The 23,034-nt window shown below is 39.7% G+C and overlaps 1 protein-coding gene across 1 annotated transcript; it reads left to right on the plus strand.

Moving 5' to 3' along the window:
- The first annotated feature begins 6,021 nt into the window (after window positions 1-6,021).
- ptgesl (prostaglandin E synthase 2-like) lies at window positions 6,022-15,941 on the plus strand. Its single transcript, XM_017719095.2, has 7 exons — window positions 6,022-6,368; window positions 12,358-12,552; window positions 12,655-12,710; window positions 12,831-12,983; window positions 13,913-14,113; window positions 14,766-14,883; window positions 15,710-15,941. The coding sequence occupies exons 1-7, from the start codon at window positions 6,105-6,107 to the stop codon at window positions 15,833-15,835; spliced, it is 1,113 nt and encodes a 370-aa protein (XP_017574584.1). The 5' UTR covers window positions 6,022-6,104; the 3' UTR covers window positions 15,836-15,941.
- The last annotated feature ends 7,093 nt before the right edge of the window (window positions 15,942-23,034 follow it).

Consider the following 23,034-nt stretch of genomic DNA (forward strand, 5'->3'; position numbering starts at 1 on the left):
AAATGGACTTCCCGCTCTGTGGTTCCCATAAAGCTCTGAGTGTTTGTAATATGCTCTGGCCCCATGCCAAGATGACGGGGTGCTGAAGCTTACAGCAGGCTTTGGGCACTACACTGCTGGGTGTCCAAGTAGGGGTAGTCTGGTCTCGTAGGGTGGGACGATGTTCACCCCACGCGGGAGGGCGCTGCTCTGCTACCATGCAGCATAGCCCATAGTCTGTTAGCTAGTCAGCAGAGCAGGAAAGAGAGTTGCTGACTGTCCAGAGCCGGGACAAGGCAGCAGACAAACAGGCTAAACCAACCGTCTGCTCGCTGCCTTGAGACGTCAACTAGGTATAACTATCAAGACTGTTTCACTGCCCCGAATTACTTAGAAACTTACATTTCCATCCGTTTGTTTAAATAACTTAATATAAAAATATCAGATCCAGTGTCTAACTGCAGCATCTCTGAACTAAGGTTTGGTTTGTTTAATATAAGATCACTCAACTCAAGGCTCTCATTGTAAATGATACAATAATTTATCATAAAATTGATGTATTATGTCTCACAGAAACATGGATTAAACCTGATGAATATTTCTCATGAAGTGAAGCCACCCCTGTAGGTTCTAATTATGTACACAGCCCTAGACTATCTGGCAAAGGAGGTGGTATGTGTCATTTATAAAAATTAATTAGACATAACTCAGTCTTACTTTCAATTCTTTTCATAAACCAATCCAATCACAAATAATAGTGTACTTAACCTAATTAGTATTTATAGGCCACCAGGACCTTATTCGGGAATTCTTAAAAGAATTCAGTGACTTTGTTGCAGACCTAGCAGTGAGCACAGAGAAAGTAATAATTGCAGGAGATTTTAATATTCACTTTGAGAACACAGCAGATCCATTAAAAAAGGTTCTCATGTAAGACTCTGTATTACTCAAAATGTAATAGGGCCTACACATCACTGTAATCACACTTTAGATTTAGTTTTGACTTTAGGTGTTGACATACATAATCTGTTTTTCCACAAACTTCAGTAGTTTCAGATCATTACCTAATCTCATATGAACTAGGTCTTAGTGAAAATGTATACACACACACACACACACACACACACACACACACACACACACACACAATCCCGTTATTGCATGAAATGTTCAATAACGCCAGATACAGCTCAACACTTTATTGAAATCATTCCAGACTTATCAACCGTAGCTATTCCTTCAGACCCAATAGAGCCAGACAGATTAACAGACTGCCTACAAAATATGTTCCGATCAACCTTAGAGAACATTGCACCTATAACAATTAAAATGATGTAATGGTACATGGTACTCCATGGTACAACAATGAAATACGCACCTTAAGACAGACAGTACGGAAATTGGCGAAAATGGCGACTAACCAAGCTGGAAGTACTTCACTCTGCTTGGAAGGACAGCCTTAGCAGGTACAGAAAGGCACTTATCAAAACATGCTCAGCATACCTGTCCTCACTTATCCAAATCAACAGAAACAATCCTAGAGTCTTATTTAGCGCAATCGCAAAACTTACCAAAAACCAGGCAGGATATAAACCTCAAATACCCGCCAACTACAGCAGCAATGATTTCATGGACGTTCCATAACAAAATCGAGAATATTAGACAAAAAGTTAAACTGATACCAGTAACCTACCCATCATCTGGTTTGGCTGAAACACAAAAATGTTGCTATAGAAGAGAGACTGGAAACATTTTGTCCACTTGGACAGGATTAGGACGAGCCAATCATGACAATGTGCTTTTGTTTTGGTCTAGTCCATGTGCTTTTGTTTTGCTTCTTTCCCGGTCCTGCCCCCTTGTTTCCAGACCCTGCCGTTGATTGTTTTCATCCGTTACCCTCTTGTTAACCAGCTGTGTCTTGTTACCTGTCCCTGTATTTAAGCCCTGTGTTTTTCCTGGTCTCCCTGGTCTTTGTTTGAATTTTGTATGGTATTGTTTAGTGTCATTCATCTGGCCTCCGTTGTGTGTTTTTGTGCTTGGTCCGTGTTCCTTGTTATCATGTCTGCCCATAGTTCTATCTGTGTTGGCTCCTTGACCCTGGACCGTCTTAACCCTGAGAATGGATTTGCCCCTAATAAGGCTCACTTCTCTCAGCACATGCGTCCGCCTCATCATCACGCCCACGTGTTACACTTCAGTCAGAACTAGAAAAAATTATCTTCCTCAAATTCTGCAACATGCACACTTGACATGATTCCAACAAACTTAAACAAGCACTACCAGCTGTAATTAAGCCCATTTTAACAATAATTAATTCTTCTCTTAGCCTAGGTCATGTACCCAAATCATTCAAACTAGCAGTAATTAAACCTTCGATAAAGAAGCCAAATCTTGACCCGAGCGAATTGTCAAGCTACATACCTATTTCCAACTTATTTATTTCTAAGATTTTAGAAAAAGCTGTAGCCCAGCAACTCCCTTCCTATCTACATAAGAACATATGAAAAATTCCAATCTGGTTTTAGGCCCCACCACAGCACAGAGACGGCTCTAGTTAACATAAATTATCTTCTTGCCTCTGATCAAGGCCACGTATCGCTTCCAGTAATACTTCATCTAAGTGCAGCTTTTGACACTATAGATCACTTTATTCTCTTGGACAGATTAGAAAACATGGTTAGAATCACAGGAATAGCGTTATCCTGGTTCACATCCTACCTCACTGACCAGTTTCAGTTCATACAATTAAATAATGTATCATCCAATTATAGAATAGTGAAATACGGAGTTCCACAGGGTTCTGTTTTAGGTCCTCTGTTATTCATGTTATACATATTACCATTAGGCTTAGTTATAAATAAACATGGAATTAGTTTCCACTGCTATGCTGATGATACACAGCTGTACATATCAGCCAAACCAGAAGATAAATCCAGATTAAATAAAATAGAAGATTGTGTAAAAGATATAAGACACTGGATGCTGCAGAACTTCAGTAGCTAAAAATCTTGATCTAACTTTTAAATCAACACATAGGTAATATTACAAGGACAGCATTTCTTTATAACTTCAAGGTTAGATTACTGTAATGCATCGTTGTCAGGAAGCTCCAGCAGGAACCTAAATAAACTTCAGTAAATTCAGAATGCTGCAGCTAGAGTACTCACTAAAACCAAGACATCTGATCACAGCAGCCCAGTTTTATCAGCGTTACACTGGCTTCCTATCAAATTCCATGCTGACTATAAAATTCTCTTATTGATGTATAAAGCCCTGCATGGTCTCTCACCGGAGTACCTGCAAGATCTTATTTCCTATTATGAACCGCCTCGCTTACTCAGATCCCAGGATGCTGGTTTTCTACTGGTTGCTAAAATTCAGAAGGCTTCAATGGGTGGAAGAGCTTTTTCTTACAAAGCCCCCAAATTGTGGAATAATCTCCCAGTTAATGTTTGGGACTGACACAGTCTCAACCTTTAAGTCTAGACTGAAAACATTTGTTTAGTTTAGATTTTGATAATTAGCCTTCCCCTTTAGATAAAGGCAGGAGATCCAGGGGTTCATGGGCATAGAGGCTTATGGTAAACTGAGATGTTGGTGCTGTTGACCCACCACTTCACGCGATCACACAGTGGAGTGGGGGGATCCCAATGTCTCAGGGTTCTCTCATATCTATGCTACCTTCTGGTTCTCTCTTTTTAGTTTATGCTGTTATAGTTAGACCTGCCAGAGTCACCACCCACACTCTGGGGGAAATCATTTATTACAGTCATACACCTGAGCAGAACTAATTTTGTCTCTTCACTCTATGAGATAATGACTGCCCTCCCATCCTGCTGAACACCATCAATTACATCACTGTGCCATCCAGTTGTACCAGCATTGAGATAGGATGGGACTGTTTCAGCTCACACCCACTTTTCATAAAGACTCAGGCAGAGACCGCCTCAGTCAGAGACCGCCTCTACCAGTGCAGTTTCTAAAGTTTTCCCGTCCAGACATCAAACAGAGATCCTCCTAGTTTCAATTTAGTATTTAGCTTATTAAACTGTAAACACTGTTTGACCAGAGGAGGATGGGTCTCCCCTTGTGAGTCTTGGTTCCTCCCAAAGCTTCTTCCTCCAGTCTGAGGGAGTTTTTCCTTGCCACCGTCGCCTCTGGCTTGCTCACTGGGGGATATATATTTTAACTGTATGTTTTCAAACTTCTGTAAAGCTGCTTTGTGACAACATCATTGTAAAAAGTGCTATACAAGTAAACTTGACAAAAATACCCTTTTCCATCCAATTCCTAAATTAGTTTTTCATTAATAAGAACAAGTCTATTCATCTTCAGTGTAATTGTGTGCGGAGAAAAATGTGTGTCAGCTTTAATACACTAAGGACATACTATGGAAAGAATACAGTTTGGGGCAGTTGTGGGCTGAGGTTAGGGAACTGGCCCCGTGATTGGAAGGTTCGATCCCCAGTGCAGACAGTCCATGACTGAGATGTCCTTGAGCAAGACAACTAACCCCCAACTGCTCCCCGGGCGCTATGGATAGGGCTGCCCACCGCTCCGGTTTTACTAGGAGGGGTAAACCAGACACTATGCCCATCTCATTGAAATGACGAAGCACTTCGTTGTAATCCTACCAATCATATCAATGTCATGGGACGGCGGGCCCAAGCGCAGAACTGAAGCACAGCAAAAACAAAGAGGTAACGGGATACGCAGTCGCCGTTAACAAGGCAGCCAGACTGAGGCTCGAACGTTACTGTTATGGTTGACGGTCTGCGGTGCTACCACTGCGCCATTAGAGTGCACAAGAGAAAAAAAGCACGGGAATGACAAACAGAGGCCAAGTAGAACAGGAAACAAAAAGATCACGAGAACACAAAAGACGGGATTATGAGAGGAAAGCTTTATGCTTCCCCTCACTTGTTCACTCTTAGAGCGAACCCCCTTTTCTATGGCTTGGTTTCTTGTTTTTCCTTTTGTGAGTAATTTGCCATTTACTGTCTTCTCAGACCTCTTTGTGGGTTTTGGCTTTTCCTTTGGCTTTTCCTTTGGCTTTTCCTTTGGCTTTTCCTTTGGCTTTTCCTTTGGCTTTTCCTTTGGCTTTTCCTTTGGCTTTTCCTTTGGCTTTTCCTTTGGCTTTTCCTAAGTACCGTACCGGTCACCCCTCTACAAAGGTATGACAAACACTGCCTTTTGCCACAGCTTTATAAAGGGAAGGCCACAGGTGTGTCCAGTTAGCCTGATTAGTCCGCGGTTCTTCTGGGCACCTTGCTGCCGTCGCCCTCTGCTGGCAGCAGGCGGCACAGACTGAACCCTTACATTTAAAGTCAATCACATTCAGACCCTCACCAAAGGATTTGACCATTTCTCCTTTTCTAATATAATTGTGTTTGTTTTTCCAGATAAAGTACTTGATTTTATTAAATTTTTTAATGATTTTTTCAGACATACTTATGTTAGATAAATCATTCTAGATAATGCCTTTATTCTATGTAAGAGAATCCTTCCAAAGTCCTTCTTTGTAGCCAACTATTCTGAAGAAAAATTGAAGAAAAATTGATTGATAAAAAAAACTAAACAAAACAAAAAACTCAGTGTCACCGCCAAATCGTCTCTGTAAGGTCACTTCGCCGGTCGGTCCCAGCCCGGATAAAGGAGGAGGGTTGAACGTGGAGCAGCAGCTCCGCCCCTCACAGCGTTTAATAGCGCAGGCCAGCATTGACTTATAACATTTAAGTAAAATGATTTATGTCATTTAGGTAAAAATGATTTATGTAATTTAAGTAAAAATTATTTGTCATTTAGGTAAAATTGATTTGTGTAATGTGGGTCTAGACGAAGCATTAAAGCCATATTCCGAGTTTATTTATTCCGACTTTATTTGTAGTTCTGACACATTCAGGGTGTTTATACTCACTTGTATCTCTCGCCGCCATTCCTTTGTTTTACCGCTTCAAAGGGACTATATGCAAATGAGGCAATGGCGTCATTCGGCGACTTCTAGCGAAGTTCAGCTCAGCCAATAGGCGCTTTCCTTACTGAGGCGCTGGCAGCACTGGGGCTTCTCATGACCCGGCTGGGCCCAGCTGCGCGTTTGTGCCCTCTCGGTTCCGTGTGAAGGCAGCATGGCTGCGGCCCGTGTGCGAGCGGTCAGTAGGGCTGGCCGCCTGGTTTATGACCAAGCTAAAGCACCGCTTCTACCTCTGAGAACCGCGGGCAGAGCTTACGGAACCAGCCGGTTCGGAGCGGGACGTTCGCCCTGTGCGCCGCTGCGCGGCGGCGGGGTTTTGGGTTGCACGTTCATCTTTGGCGGTGGGTTCGGGTTCGGATTCGGTTTGTACCAGACAGTCAAACTCACCCTTCAGCAGCACCTCGCAGAAGAAGCAAAGGTGATGCCTGTTTGTTATTTGCTGGTTTGGAGCGACGAGTGTTAATCTTCGTCTACTGACCGTTTTAATGTGGGTCTGTAGACCTGGATGGACCGATTCGGTAGAACCGTGGGAGTATTGTAGAACCTTTTGCGTGCACTGTTCTCAGACGTGTACAAATGCAGGGGTGGTCAGACAAATCCAGTGAGAGCCGTTCTGAGTTCAGAGTAAACGGTTAATTGTAATTAAAGTGTAAGATGCACTGCGAGCAAATCCGTTTGTGTTGAATGACATTAAAATGAATCGAGCCAACAGAATTCAGACCGTCTGTATTTGAAGAGGGGCAGTGGCTGCAGGTTCACCGATAAGACGAGGTGTGCAGGATTGGTAGTTTTCCCTCCTTAAACTTGCCTGGTTTAACTCGGTTAATTGCTGGGGTTAGTTAGTTAAGTATTGTCTTATTATTACAACTTCCATTCTTTTCTATGTTGCTTTCACTTTTTCAAACAAATGTGTAGGAATATGTATCCATGACTTTTGGAAACATATTTAAAGTTCAGTCTTAGAGGTTGGTTGCTTCTTGCAGTCAGTACAACTACAAATTTAGATTAAAAACTTATTCCGTAAAACCTTGCCCCATGTCTCGGGTGTCTGGTTTTAGCGTTCTAGGCTTCTTGACATCTGCACATCCTTGTACACATCGCGTTGGCTCGTCTTCTCACAGTTGGAAGGATGGACTTTTTCAAATCTGGAGCAAGGGTGGAGCTCTTTTAACAGGTGCTTTCATTCGCAGGCCATATCTTGATGCATAGTACAGGTTCTTCAAGTAGTACAGCCCTTCAAAACCAGCCATGAGGAAGTTTTAAGATCAGTTTATCTGATTGTGAGAGTTTTGGTTGTTTACCACGTCTTGCACAGTTGCTAGTCACACACACACACACATGTGTTTATATACACTCACCGGCCACTTTATTAGGTATCATCTGGAACCAGTCTGCCCATTCTCCTCTGACCTCTCACATCAACAAGGCATTTTCGTCCACACAACTGACCGCTCACTGGATATTTCCTCTTTTTCTGACCGTTCTCTGTAAACCCTAGAGATGGTTGTGCGTGAAAATCCCAGCAGATCAGCAGTTTCTGAAATACTCAGACCAGCCCGTCTGGCACCAACAACCACGCCACGTTCAAAGCCCCTTAAATCCCCTTTCTTCCCCATTCTGATGCTCAGGCTGCACTTCAGCAAGTTGTCTTGACTACCTCTACATGCCTAAATGCAGTGAGTTGCAGCCATGTGATTGGCTGATTAGCTGTTTGTGTTAACAAGCACCTGAACACCTAATAAAGTGACCGGTGAGTGTAATACATAATCAGCACAGAATGGAGGCCAGTGTCATAAGGATCAGATGAACCTTTGACATACTGCACAGTGATTGGTGTGGTCACATCAGTTTGGTGTTTAGATAATAATCACTTAAAAAAGCCATTTGATGATTGCGTTGTTACAGTCACTGTGTTGCATTGTTACCATCACCACAACCAGGAATAGCAGATCCAAAAATCCCAGCATAACATGTTCCACTGTTAAATCGCCCGTGTCCACTAGGCCTTCAGCTAAGCAGTCAAACTACCCGTCCTGAGAAGATGGAATGTTGTGAGTCACATGAAAAAATTCCCAAATTTCTAGGGTTTTAAGCTTTGCAGCTGCCTTTGTGACCAGCAAACCGTGACAAGGGCCCTTCCATTTAGCTTTGAGAGCTAATCTTGGAGGCTTGTAGCAAGTTCAAGAGCCGTGGGCATCAGCCTTGCGCAGATCACCGTGAAAGGACTCGAGCACATTTCCTTGCTGTGAGTAGCATAGATGCTACGGAGCTCTGCTTAAAGGGCTTCAAGCAGTGGAATGCCTTGATGACACGGTTCATCCGTTCCGTTTGGCCTGAGGCTCAAATTTGACAAAATATCAGATACATAGAACCTTAGAATTCCAAGGGAATGAATAGTAATTGAAAAAAACAGCGTTAAACATTTAATTGGTAAGTATGAATGATTACTGACCTTCACAAAACAAATTATTTGTGGAAGTTTGAACACATTGTTTATTAATAATCTAGTATTCAGCCGATTTCCCATTGATTAATTGAGTAATCAGATAAACGCTTTTGACCTTATTTAAGTCCAGTAGTACATAAACAAAAGAGAACGTAGGACAGTCACTGGTTTCTTAAAATGAACAACTACTTGGTTTCCTTTTAGAAAAATCAACACTTGTGTTGCTTAAATTGCATAAAATAATCTGTCAAAACTAAACCCAGTTAATGCATTTAGTTGCCATATTACAGTCTGAGTTTAGTAAAAATAAATTATTTTAATTATTTTAAAAGGTATACATACAACCTACTAAGGCATAAATAATAATATTAATAATAATAGTAAACATTTATGCTGATAATATATAATTAGGCATAAATATCTTACTGTAAGTTCATAAGACTGGCTAATGTACATTTATTTTCTTTATTGATTTCTTTATACACCTGCTAACCCTGCTTACTGCAGTTAAAGTAAACTGAATATTGCTGCTTTCTTGGATTGGTGCATTTTGCAGTCTGCCTCAGAAATCGTCTTTAGGTCACCTGCTCACACATTGTCATTCAAGATTCAAGAGTTTTATTGTCATATGCACAGCAGAACAGGCAGTTGCACAGTAATAGATGTAAACAGTAAACAATATTGTTCTGTGCAGTAATATATGTAAACAGTAAACAATATTGTTCTGTGCAGTAATAGATGTAAACAGTGTTGTTCTAACAGTAGCAGTACAGTGTAGGTAAGGTGCAGTTATTGAGTGTGAGGTTAAACCAGCTCAGACTGGGAGAGGGGAAGAGGTAGTGAGTGAGGTGTTCACCAGCCTGATGGCCTGTGAATAGAACCTGCTTGTCAGTCTTGTAGTCCTGGACTTCACATTCAGGAGTGTGAAGAGTCTATGCTGGGGGTGTGTACTGTCCCTGATGATCTCGTGGGCCCTCCTGATGACCTTGGTGTGATAAATGTCCTGTTGAGACCTAAACAGTTTAGCACTGTTGTAGTTGTTGTTTTCTTTTTAAATTATGACCATAACAAAAATGTTCCAGCTGGTTAAAACAGCTAATTATAAACTTTCTTCCACTCCCATGACAGATTTCTGAAATGCTCCACTGTTTGGCGAGTGATTGTCATGTTCTGACAAAAGGATGGTTTAAAACCATTAACCACTCTGGAGCAAGAATCAGCCTTCAAACTTGAAAGAAATAATGATTTGACATTTATCAATATTTATGTATCAATATCGAACGATATAAATTTATTTATCATGATAACATTTTTGGCCATATCGCCCAGCTCTAATGCCAACCTATGGCATTCACATCACTCCCCACCGTTGGATGCCAACACATGGCATTCACGCAGGTCCCTGCTGTTGGACACCAGTGCGCATCATTCATGCCAGTCCTTGTTATTGGACACATGCATAGCATTCATGTTCTCCATTGCTGGGATACAAAAATATGTTTTGCTAGGATCTATAGACCTCTTTCTATGCCCTCTTTATACTTTTATAACCCTGCATCAGAAATGCTCACTCTAGGTGCTTTTAATCAGAATTGGTTGACTAATGCGTCCAGTCACTTGAAGGAAGTCTCTAATCTGTAATGCAACTAAATGCAGAACCAACATGACCAAACTTGCAAGACTCCACTAAATCAACATTAGTAGATTTAATTTTATCCCAAAAATATGAGTTACTTCTATAGGTGTGTTTGGCCCTTGGCTTTAGTGGCCACTGCCCTGTCGGATGCAACACTAACAAAGCCAGGCTCTCGGATGGTGGTTAGAATTAATTTTAAGCATTTTAATGACCAAGACTTTTTGAACAACGTAGTGCTCAGTGATATTAATAACTCTTCTGAAATTTCAGATATCAGCTGTTAGACCATTTTAGCAAAACATTCTTGGTGGTGGTAAACAAGCATGCCCTTTATAAAAATAAAAAAATCGAGATGGATCTACTCCCAGGTTCAACACCAAATATCTTGGATGCTAAATGCAAGAAGTAAAAGCATGGGCCCTCGCAAGAAGAAAATTCTGGAAGACTAATTCACTCAACAAATCGAGTGATTCTAACCCATAGCTTAATAAATGATCATCAGATTGCTGATCAAAAAGAGCTCTGCCAAATATTTCAGTTCTCACTGTGCGGCTACTGGGCATGATCATCAGTGATCAATGATCGTCTCTCTCTTTCACACAGTAGCTAAAGCCCTCAACACCATCAACACTAATTAATAAATAAATAAATAAATAAATAGAAGAGTGGATAGTTTGGAATCCTTATTTCTGTGACCATGATTAGAACACAATACACACATTTTAATCTTAATTTTAACTTTATCAGGCAGAATTCTCAGTATCTGGAAAACAGCACATGTAATTTTATCAGCTGGTTAAAGCACGGCTGTGATTTTTCTAACATTTTCATAATTTAAAAAGTAAACAAATTTTTAGCTGTGTAGTGATAAATGCTAGGCCGTCTAGTTACAGGTGATAAACTCAATGTCAGGTTAGTATGGGCAGAACATTAGCTGGCTCAGTACATCTATGGTGGATCATACAGCCTTACTCATATCACTAGTACCAAATCCATGTCTGAGCATATCACAGTCTTCATAAACAAGCTAGCAGACAGTTGGATTTCTCTATGCTGTCATAATGGTTTGAGGAGTAAAAGAAACGCAATATTTCTGATGTTCACTGTATGAAAGATGGATGTTGGTGGCATTAACTGCAGTGTGATTTTCTTGTACCAGACAACAGCAATGTCTTTGTTTTACGTGTGATGTTCTTTGTGGTGCAAGAGAATCACACTGCAGTTAATGCCACTGAGGTCTTTTCATGTAAAGCATTAAGACTACCCTTCACTGGATCTAAGCAGCCTAGCCGAAACTCTGGAAAACCTCATGCCATTATCCCTCCTTCGCCAAACCTAGATTGACTGCCAGATAATGAAGCATGATTCATCATTCCAGAGAACACATTTCTACTGCTCCAACGTCCAGTGGCAGCATGCTTTACACTACTCCAGCTGATGCTTGGCATTGCACATCTGATCTGGGTGATCTTAGGCTTATATGCAGTTTCCTGAAGCTCGCAACACAGAATTCCTAAGCTGATGTTGCTTCCAGAGGCAGCCTGGAACTCTAATGAACAGAGGCAATTTTCACGTGCTTTGTGCTTAATAGCACTTGGTGGCCCCCCTGTGGTAGTTTGTGTGGTCTACTGTTACCGTTTTAGGCTATTTTTGCTCCTAATATGTTCAATATGTTCAAACTTTATAATCTAAATAACACTAATGGGCAAACATTTTTTTGTAGGAGGTAACCATATTGATCTGCTTCAGATGGCAGACTTTTCTGACAAGCTAGTGCACCAAATGTGTGTGCTTTGTAGCGTAGTAAGCTACTGTGCAGCTGCTTGTACCAGTTACAGACTTTTACTTTCAGTTCAGTTGGTGTCCTTCTACTCTCAGCACAGCCACTCTGTTTATCTTATAACGGCATTAAGATATCACGGCATCAGAATTTCAAGGAAAAGTTCTTCTTAAACATTAGTCAGAATTACTGTGTGTACCTTTCTTGACTATCTCAGTGATGTAGATGATCAATAGAATCTCATCAAAAAGTTTAGTAATTCAATTATCTGAGGCCCATCAAATTAAAATGTAATCGATAATTTATCCCAAGTGTCTCCTGGTATAGACATTGACAGAAATCAGGTGTTTGCTGCAGGTATGGTATTTAAAATTAAAATAAATTTAAATATAACAAAACACAAACATCGTTAAGTCAAATTTGTTCTACAAACGTGTAATAGTCAAGAAGTTCTACTTTTGAATTTGCTTGAATCCATAGCTTACAGTTGTTGATCATGCATCACTCATTCTGTTGTATCTATTGCAAATTAATCCTTTCTGTAGGCACCAGATCTTGGAACAGATCTTAAGCTGACACTGTACCAATACAAGACCTGCCCATTCTGCAGTAAAGTACGAGTGTTCTTAGACTACCATGGCATCTCATATGAAACTGTGGAGGTTAATCCCGTTATGCGACAAGAAATCAAGTGGTCTGATTACAGAAAAGTTCCCATCCTGATGGTGAATGGAACTGTTGTAAGTATCTTATAATCTTCTGAGTTGGAAATAATCAAACAAGCAAAAAAAGAAAAAACCCAATGTCAGTCTCCATCTCATCCTATGTTCCCTTTTTGCCAGCAACTTAATGACTCATCTGTCATTATTAGTGCTTTGATGACCTATCTCATGAGCAAGTAAGTATATTTGACAGTTGCATAATATGTATAGAAAAAACGTGTAGGCTTGATCCCATTTGTAGGGAAAAAAAACTACTGAAATATGGATTAATGTACACCTTTCAACCCCCTTCTTAGAGAGAAGACAATTCCTCAGATTCTTGCCTGTTACCCTGAAATGAAGGCAAAAAATGAGCATGGAAAAGAGGTCATAGAGTTTGGCAACAAGTACTGGGTGATGGTGAATGATGCAGACTGTGGGCAGCTATATCCAGAAAAGGATTCTAGAAAGTAAGTGATGCAAAATGGATTAATACATGCTAGAGCTGGGCGATAAAAGTGTTGTCACAATAAACAAAAATCATATTGTTCGACATCGATACATATCACAATAAATGTCAAATCATTACTTCTTTTAAGTTTGAAGGCTGAGTTTTGCTCCTGGGTGGTTAATTGCTGTTTTAAAGTATCCTTTATGATCGGAACACAACAAGCACTCGTCAAACGGTGGAACATTTCATAAATCTCGTGGGACAGTGGGAGAGAGTCTGGTTGGCTGTTTATCAGCTAGAAAAGCAGCACAGCATTCTCCCGCTTTCCAATGCCTCACAGCTTCCTCAGTTTCTATCATTTAAATCAGGGCTGTAACTCACATGAACCCACTTCTTTCTTTTACTTTCGTTGCTTGGGAATGCACTAATCCTTAAATATGACTGTCGGAGCACTGTAACAGCGCATAGGTTGAGAGAAGCAGACATGACTTAACACTGCTAAAGCTTGTTAGGATGAACAGTAAGAGTTAAGTTCTCTGTAGGACAGTAGTTATGCCACTTATCTCATCATTCATACTTGGTCACAGCCGGTGACTGCCGGTCGCTCCACTCAAACAGGGAATGTAGAACTCCACGTTTCAGACGTTGCTAAAGACTTTGGCCCCTCCCTTTCTAATCACGTCAATAAACTCGGAAGTGCACCCACTCCTGGCGGACTCACTAGTGTCGCTTTCCTTACAGTGGAAAACGCAACCAGGGCTTTTGGTAGAATGTGGAAGTGTGACAGTGGTGTATTATATTGAAAATGTATTGAACCTTTCTTATCGCTCCATCGAGGAAAAGTTATATCGCAATAATTATCGTTATAGTTTTATTGCCCAGCCCTGGTCCATGCTATATATTTAACATGCATTCTATATTCTAAGTGCTGTTTGCTTTTACTTTCAGTGAGGAAATGAAGTGGCGGAAATGGGTAGATGATTGGCTTGTGCACCTTATTTCTCCTAATGTCTACCGTACACCTGGGGAGGCTCTGGCTTCATTTGACTACATAGTCCGTGAAGGGAAGTTTGGCAGATTTGAAGGATTTTTTGCCAAGTATGTTGGAGCAGCTGCAATGTGGATCATCTCAAAACGGCTCAAAAATAGGTTAGTGCAGCGTTTGCTCATCATCTACTTTTTAATTTAAATGCTGATAATTGGTGTTCTTGATATTCTGCCGTCTAAAAAAACCTTAAAGTAAGAGTGTAACAATTTACAAAATTTAAAATTTGGTTCAGTACCATATGGTTGTCTTTGGATATAGCGAAAAAAAGGCATGCCTGAAAATCTGCTTTGTTAAAATTCCATTTTTTAGGTTTATTACAGATAATCACAACTAGCATTTTAGCCTTAAGCTAATATATGCTTATGATGTTGTGCTTTTCCTCCCTGCTCTTAATTTTAAGGTAAGACAAATTCAGGTTTTTTCAAAAGGGAGAGGGTCTGCGGTCATTGTGGGCTTGATGGGTTAATTTGATTATACTTCATGCAGTATAATTAAATTAAACTGAATACATTATTTGTTCCAGTTTGTTCAATGTATTGTTCGATACTTGTGCTTGTTGGATTTGGAAGGTCATATTGAGCCATGTAATAAGATATGCTGTGTTATTACACTCCTTAAAAAAAGTTAATTCAAAGAAGCGTTTTGGGGTCATTTTTAGTGTTATGATGTTACAAGTTAAACTACATTCATTCTTTCCTTTTCATTTTTGCCTTAAAGTTGTTGTGTCTGCATATTCTTTTCTTGATAACCTAGACATAACCTGCAGGAGGATGTGAGACAGGACCTCTACAAGGCTGTCAACGACTGGATGGCAGCAGTTGGAAAGAAGAAGTTGTTCATGGGAGGAGAGAGTCCCAACCTTGCAGATCTGGTATGATTAGTTGCTTGATAATGAATTAATTCATGATTAATAAAGTCAATTTAATTTGATATAATAAAATTGGAATGTTCGCTATATTTTTTTTGAGAAACTGCACATTAAAATGTAGAAAATGTCTCTTGAATGTGTAAAGCTGTATATGTATTCAGTGGCTCCTGGTATGTTTCAGGCCAGGAGTTTCTAATAATTTAATGCACTCAACATCTACCTAACAAGTAAGAACATGCTATAGCTGACCATAAATCAACAAAAAGATCTGACTTTATTCAGATATTTGTAAATATCAAGTCATTTTGAAAGAATTAAAATAGCATTTCAGCTGCTAATTTGAGCTGAAGTGTCACTATACAGCAACTGCAGGTACTAGCACCAGTTAGAGATTTTGTTTTTCTACACTTTTCTGCACTTTCACTCATGCAGCTTGTGTATTTTAGTTTAGAATGACAGCTGGACTTCACTAGTGTGTGAATTTTTCTTTTTTTTTTTTTTTTTACAACCATCTTCCAATCCCAGAACACCATGAACTTTTAAGAATGTTTAATAGTGCCCACTTGTGAATTTAGGAGACACAACACGATTTTTTTTAATGGATGAAATTCCATTTTGAGTTGCCATGAATTAAAAAAACACCTTAATCTGCTGTGGTAAGAGATTGTTGTTTTTGTTATAGAAAACTGAGTTCAAGTTCAAAGAGAGGAATTAAATTGGACTAGGATACAGGCAAAGCTTGTACTAAATGTCTTTGGCTGCACACATTTGTAGACATAGTGAATTGTAAAACTCAATCTGTCTTAATGTTTTATGTTCTTCTGCACAGGCAGTGTTTGGTGTTCTGAGGGTTATGGAAGGTCTTCAGGCTTTCAATGACATGATGGAGAACACCAAAGTTAAGAACTGGTACAGACGTATGGAGAAGGTTGTCAGTCACAATCAGTCATCCTGAATAAATAATTTCACATCTTTCTTAACATTTCTGACAGGGAACCGTTTGTTTTATGTCAGTCCAATCAGCAATGCAATGGAATAAAGTAACAGTACTCCAAACTGAACACAATTTCTCCTGGATTAAAAGTTTTTGTATTTCTTTCTATGATTTTTTATTTTTTTTAATCAGTTTAGTTAGTGAACTCAGATGACATCAGATGACATCAGATGACATCTCCTTTACGCTTCCCCAAACTTACTGTCAGTAACAATAAAATACTAAACTGTAAATGTTGTGTGTGTTTTTATTACTTTTACTGTTTCACTCTGTGAAGATGCCGTTGCTAAGCAATGAGTTTGATAGCTGTAGGAGACGCTCAAGCCATTTGAACATTTTTACTTCTTGCACCCAAACAGAAAATGGATACTTTTACGATCAAATTTGACCGACAGCCGATTTGGTCAGACTCTGAAGATGAGACTACACTAAATTCCCAAACTGTCATTACTGCTGAGGAAGCTTTTCAGTTGGCAGCTGTAACAGAAGAACACCTTAACATTAGCCAGAAATTAACTGAATACCATTCGCCAAACACAGTCTCATCTTCAGAGTCTGACCAAATTGCTACTCTGCACAAAATAGGGTTTGGGGAATAATTTATTAACTGGATAAAAATTATTTACACTGCACCCAAGGCCACAGTTAATACTAATGGACTAATCACCAAATTTCACACTGCACAGAGGTACAAGGCAAGGATGCCCTCTCTCACTCCTCCTATTCGCAGTTTTTATAGACCCGTTGGCAGCAGCTATACACAAGACAAACATAAAAGGTATCCAAACCCAAACTGTAGAACACAGTCAGTTTATATGCAGATGACCTCCTACTGTTTTTACAGAATCTCCCCACATCAATTCCTCAAACCATACAAATTATTGAAAAAATACTCCAAAATCTCCAGTTACTCTATTAACTGGACTAAATCTACCACACTACCACTCAACATGAACTTATCACATACAGCAGTACAGTCTCTTCATATCCCCTTCAGCACCCAATACGTCACATATCTGGGCATCAAAATTTCCTCCCAGCTGTCGGAGCTGCCTAAACTCAATTTTAACCCATTACTCTCAACTATAAACAATGACCTTCAATGCTGGATGAACTCTCCACTGTCCCTTATTGGCAGAATATCTACAATCAAAATGGTTATATTACCAAAAGTAAACTATTTTTTCTCATTGATACCTCAGTCTACCTGGTTCAAACCCTTGGACTCAATTATCTCCAAATTTTCCTGGAAAAATAAACCACCCAGGATCAAATTGGTTACATTACAGAAGCACAGAACCCAGGCAGGCCTCGAAGCCCCCAACTTCCAACAATACCTCCTAGCAAATCAATTACAATACACAATAAAATGGGTAAAGCCTAATCAAACAGATGAGTTATGGAGAGCAGGAGAACAAGCTTCAAGTAATAAAATACAGCTCTCAGACTTACCGTTCATTAATACAACTCAAACACCCAATGATGGCATCAACACTGACAGCTTGGTGGAAACTGCACAAGATCACTGACGCTATAATTTCACCCTCCAAACACTCACACATACGGCTCAACCCAACTTTCCTGCCATCAAAAACACAACTTTACACACATGGAAAGACAAAGGTATTACACACTTACATCACATCCTGCAGAATAAAACTAACCACTTCACATCTGACCCAGGTATACGGCACTGAGAGAAACCAGTATCTGGAATATCAGCAGGCCTGATAGTTTTCAGGCGCCACGTGTCTGGTACCGACGTGTCTGCGAGAAAAAAAAAGGTTTGCCTAGTGCAGGGGTCGGCAACCTTTTTGGCTCAGAGCCATAAAAGCAAAATAATTGGAAATTTATTTCAGTGAGAGCCACATAATATTAAAACGACGACGTCATCTCACTCTACCGAACGGGGAGGAGGGGGGGGGGGGGTCGCCGACATGTCAGTCAAGCGAACCGAAACTAAATACCGGCCGTTTGTGATATTCTGCCCGAACATTTTTTTAAGTCTCAAAAATAATAGACGTTAATTAAATGAATTATCTTCAAAAGCTGAGCCGCATCAGAGGGATCAAAGAGCCGCAGGTTGCCGACCCCTGGCCTAGTGATCTGACCATAGGATCTGACGCTTCTCTTGATCTGACATGCGCAGGTTTCACTGTAACCAACACCAAGGCCGAGCCTACTAGCCTTTAAGCCAGTCAGAAACAGGGGGGGCGGGACTTGCTTTGACCAAACAAATTGATAGATTCAGTAGGAAATCCCGGGAAATACACGTGCGATTTTTTCCCCCACTGTCAACGCGAAACGTATAAACTCAGCCATGGAACACAACTATATTAAGCCTATATTAAGGGGGAAATGGAACTGAATAGTAATTTTAGGGCTGTAGTATTATTTATGAGTTTGTTGCACTGTAACTGTTTCAAAATATTTAAAATAAATGGTGCATAGTTTGCTATTGTATTTTTAAAAGAAATGAATGTGTCCTTGTTCATGTCATTTAGTCGATGGTTAGGCTACTAATCAATTCCTAGTTTACTTTGGAGGATTGTTATTGCCACCTGCTGACCGTTCTTGGTATGGCTGTAGTATCTGTAGTCTCCTATGCTATAGAAGCAATAAGGTATGTGACTAGTTAAAAACAGGTATGGATTCCTGAGCAGGCCTGCTAGTCCCAAGAGTTCTGGTAATCTGCACAAGCTTCTGAAATATAGGCTTATACTGGGTTTGTTTATCTCATGTCTGAATGTTGTTCATGAATTTCAACAAAATTCAACACAATCTATCATTGAAGGGACTAATTCAAAAGCAAAAATTCTTTGACAGTAATGAAGATCAGGGTTATACATAGACATATATCTGCACCCAGGGGCCAACAAGTTATGTCTTAAGTGTGTCGCATACATAGCACCCCCACCCTGCTCACCTCCCGAGCAGAGAAAAAAAGTTCAGGCTCAGGAATTTTTCCCACTATCACCCCTGATATCAGCTAGGATCCATAATAAACTCAAATTCAAAACAAAACAGATATACTAGAACTCAGTCCACCAATTTCAGAATTCCTAAACATCTCCTCCTCAAAATTTATTTAAAATGTATAAATTCCCATCTGAGTTAGACCAAACAATTTATATACCAAGGAAAAAGTGGGAAGAGGATCTCTGGGTTACTCCCTCTACCGACCTCTGGACAAACATTCTGGAAAACACACTTGACTAACAGTCCAAACCTCCACCTCATACAATATAAGGTCATTCACAGTGCACTACGCTGGGGATAACAGGAATAATAGACTCTGAAATCTTTTGGTGGTGCTAAACATCGCTGAAAAGATTGTCCTGACAAACTGGAAAACAAGGAAAAACATCAACCAATGGAAAAGCTTTCTAATAGAACACACACTCGCGCACACACACACACACACACATATATATTGCAGGTTTTATACACAGCTAAAGCTCGGTTCATTCTCTGAGGGTACAAATATTATAATTTGTTTTCTTTTTTTCTCCCAATTTCTACCATTTTTTCTCTTTTTTCCCCCTTGTAATTTTTGTTTACTTGTATGTTTGCAGTTTGTTGTCCTCCCTCTACACGAAGACAGCATATACTAAAAGAAATGTGTAATGCCAGCAATAAGGAAAGAGCTGAATCAGACTGAGCCATGAAACTGCGGCAATAACAGATAAAAAGCTGCTCAGTGGCGGCGAGTGGGCGGGGCTCGTTACTCTGACGGCCGGGGTTATTTCGCGATAACACGCCCTCTAGTGGGAATCTCACCTTTTATTTTATGCGCCGCTTTGAGTTTGTGAACTTGAGTGAGTTCTTTGGATTTACCATGCGCTGCGATATGAACACCTTCATTACGTAAAGTACGTTAAGTAGCAGTTCTGTCCGTTTTTACAGATGTTTGTGGAGCAGAACCAGCGTGTTGGTTCCTCTTCATTTTCCGTGTACTACACCGACACTCACGTGCTCTGGCTTTCAGTAGGGTGATCACTTTACATCAGGAATTCATCACGACGAATCAGCACTTCATCTGTGATAAAGCATGAATAGTTCATCACTTCATCACGACGAATCAGCATTTCATCTGTAATAAAGCATGAATAGCTCATCACTTCACATCAGGAATTCATCATGACAAATCAGCATTTCATCTGTGATAAAGCATGAATAGTTCATCACTTCATCACGACGAATCAGCATTTCATCTGTGATAAAGCATGAACAGCTCATCACTTCATCATGACGAATCAGCATTTCATCTGTTATAAAGCATGAATAGTTCATCACCATTACGACGAATCAGCATTTCATCTGTAATAAAGCATGAATAGTTCATCACTTCATCATGACGAATCAGCATTTCATCTGTAATAAAGCATGAATAGTTCATCACTTCACATCAGGAATTTATCACGACAAATCAGCATTTCATCTGTAATAAAGCATGAATAGTTCATCACTTCATCACGACGAATCAGCATTTCATCTGTAATAAAGCATGAATAGTTCATCACTTCATCACGACGAATCAGCATTTCATCTGTAATAAAGCATGAATAGCTCATCAGTTAATCACTTCATCATGACGAATCAGCATTTCATCTGTGATAAAGCATGAATAGTTCATCCCTTCATCACGACGAATCAGCATTTCATCTGTAATAAAGCATGAATAGCTCATCACCATTTCATCTGTAATAAAGCATGAATAGTTCATCACTTCATCACGACGAATCAGCATTTCATTTGTGATAAAGCATGAATAGTTCATCAGTTCATCACTTCATCATGACGAATCAGCATTTCATCTGTAATAAAGCATGAATAGTTAATCAGTTCATCACTTCATCACGACGAATCAGCATTTCATCTGTGAAAAAGCATGAATAGTTCATCAGTTCATCACTTCATCATGACGAATCAGCATTTCATCTGTAATAAAGCATGAATAGTTAATCAGTTCATCACTTCATCACGACGAATCAGCATTTCATCTGTAATAAAGCATGAATAGTTCATCACTTCATCACGACGAATCAGCATTTCATCTGTGATAAAGCATGAATAGTTCATCAGTTAATCACTTCATCATGACGAATCAGCATTTCATCTGTAATAAAGCATGAATAGTTCATCACTTCATCACGACGAATCAGCATTTCATCTGTGATAAAGCATGAATAGTTCATCAGTTAATCACTTCATCATGACGAATCAGCATTTCATCTGTAATAAAGCATGAATAGTTAATCAGTTCATCACTTCATCACGACGAATCAGCATTTCATCTGTGAAAAAGCATGAATAGTTCATCACTTCACATCAGGAATTTATCACGACGAATCAGCATTTCATCTGTAATAAAGCATGAATAGTTCATCAGTTAATCACTTCATCATGACGAATCAGCATTTCATCTGTAATAAAGCATGAATAGTTCATCACTTCATCATGACGAATCAGCATTTCATCTGTAATAAAGCATGAATAGTTAATCAGTTCATCACTTCATCACGACGAATCAGCATTTCATCTGTGATAAAGCATGAACAGTTCATCACTTCACATCAGGAACTTATCACAACGAATCAGCATTTCATCTGTAATAAAGCATGAATAGTTCATCACTTCATCACTTCATCACGACGAATCAGCATTTCATCTGTGATAAAGCATGAATAGTTCATCACTTCACATCAGGAACTTATCACAACGAATCAGCATTTCATCTGTAATAAAGCATGAATAGTTCATCACTTCATCATGACGAATCAGCATTTCATCTGTGATAAGGCATGAATCATAATCATAAAGTCCATGAATTCATAATCATTGCTTCTTTATAATGAACTGGGAATAGACTCTGCAGTGTTGCATTTTCCTTACTCTGACACCTCAACCAGCCCAACAGGAGCTTAGAAATGAGCAGATGGGTTCAACCAGATGTTGGATGAGGGGAAAGCACAAACATGTGCACAGAACCAGGGACTGTGAACGTAGGAGAAAGGCGCCACACTTTCCAGATCAATAAACTAATTCAGTGGTACCTGTAGGATAATGAGGCACTGTGCATCAACACAATGTGTCGTATTAACATGAACGATGAAACAAAACTATGACAACTGTTAAAAATGAGGACCAGCTGCAAAAAGATGTAAGCATAATCTTTTAATTTTATTAAATAAACACACTAAGGCAGAAACAGACAAGGACAAACTGATGAGAGGAAAACACACAGCTGAAGTTGGACACTATTCCAGAACACGGCATCAGGGGATCTTGTGACAAACAAAAAATTCCTGATAAATTCAGTTTGAAGCCTTTATCTCCATCTCCGTTCATTAGTATGTGCGTTAGTAACTTAATCTTGTGGTTGTTGATACATAACTTGTTTCCTGATGAAAGACATTACCATATGTTTACATGATCTGCCAGTAATCAGGACTACTAACAACTAACAGAGTGAAGTGTTGCACTTATTTCACTTGTATTCGCTACTGTGAAGCTCTCCGAGGGACTGAAGTGAAGCTCAGAGCAAGACTTTCTCTCAAATGACCATCTATCAGGAGGAGGGGAAACAAAAACAGTGCAGGACAATGTAATAACACTTTTCAGTCATTCTGGAACATCATTTCTCTTGGTCCATTCATCTTGAAGTTATCGGTTTTGTTCTGACCGCAACAATTCTTATAAAATGATCACTCCTGTATTGAGGTTTCTTGATTTGCATATTTTATTATTTAGTACAGACTCTGCAGGCCTCTTTCCTAATCTGCATTTTGGCCGTTCAGAAATAAAGGAATTAGGCTACTTCCCTCTCATTAAATTACATCTTTCTAAACATGTTAATATCTGTTGTGTTAATCTAGTAAAAGCCTACAGCCTGTAACACACTTGTGTGATCTTAGCGTTTCACACAACTATGGTGAACATCAGATGAAGAAGGGAATGCATTAAATTCACTGGCGTCACTAAACACCGACGTGACTGATCAAACGTACGAGTGTCTGACCTCATCTCATCCCCTTCTGATCGCTGAGTTCACTGAGATCACAGGGTTTCAGCAACACCCACTGCTGAAAAGGTGGTAAAATCGAGCACCTAAGCATGTCTAGACGAGCAGGGCAGCAGAGTTTGTAATATGTTAGACT

The sequence above is a fragment of the Pygocentrus nattereri genome, chromosome 28, assembly GCF_015220715.1.
Source record: "Pygocentrus nattereri isolate fPygNat1 chromosome 28, fPygNat1.pri, whole genome shotgun sequence".
NCBI lineage: Eukaryota > Metazoa > Chordata > Actinopteri > Characiformes > Serrasalmidae > Pygocentrus > Pygocentrus nattereri.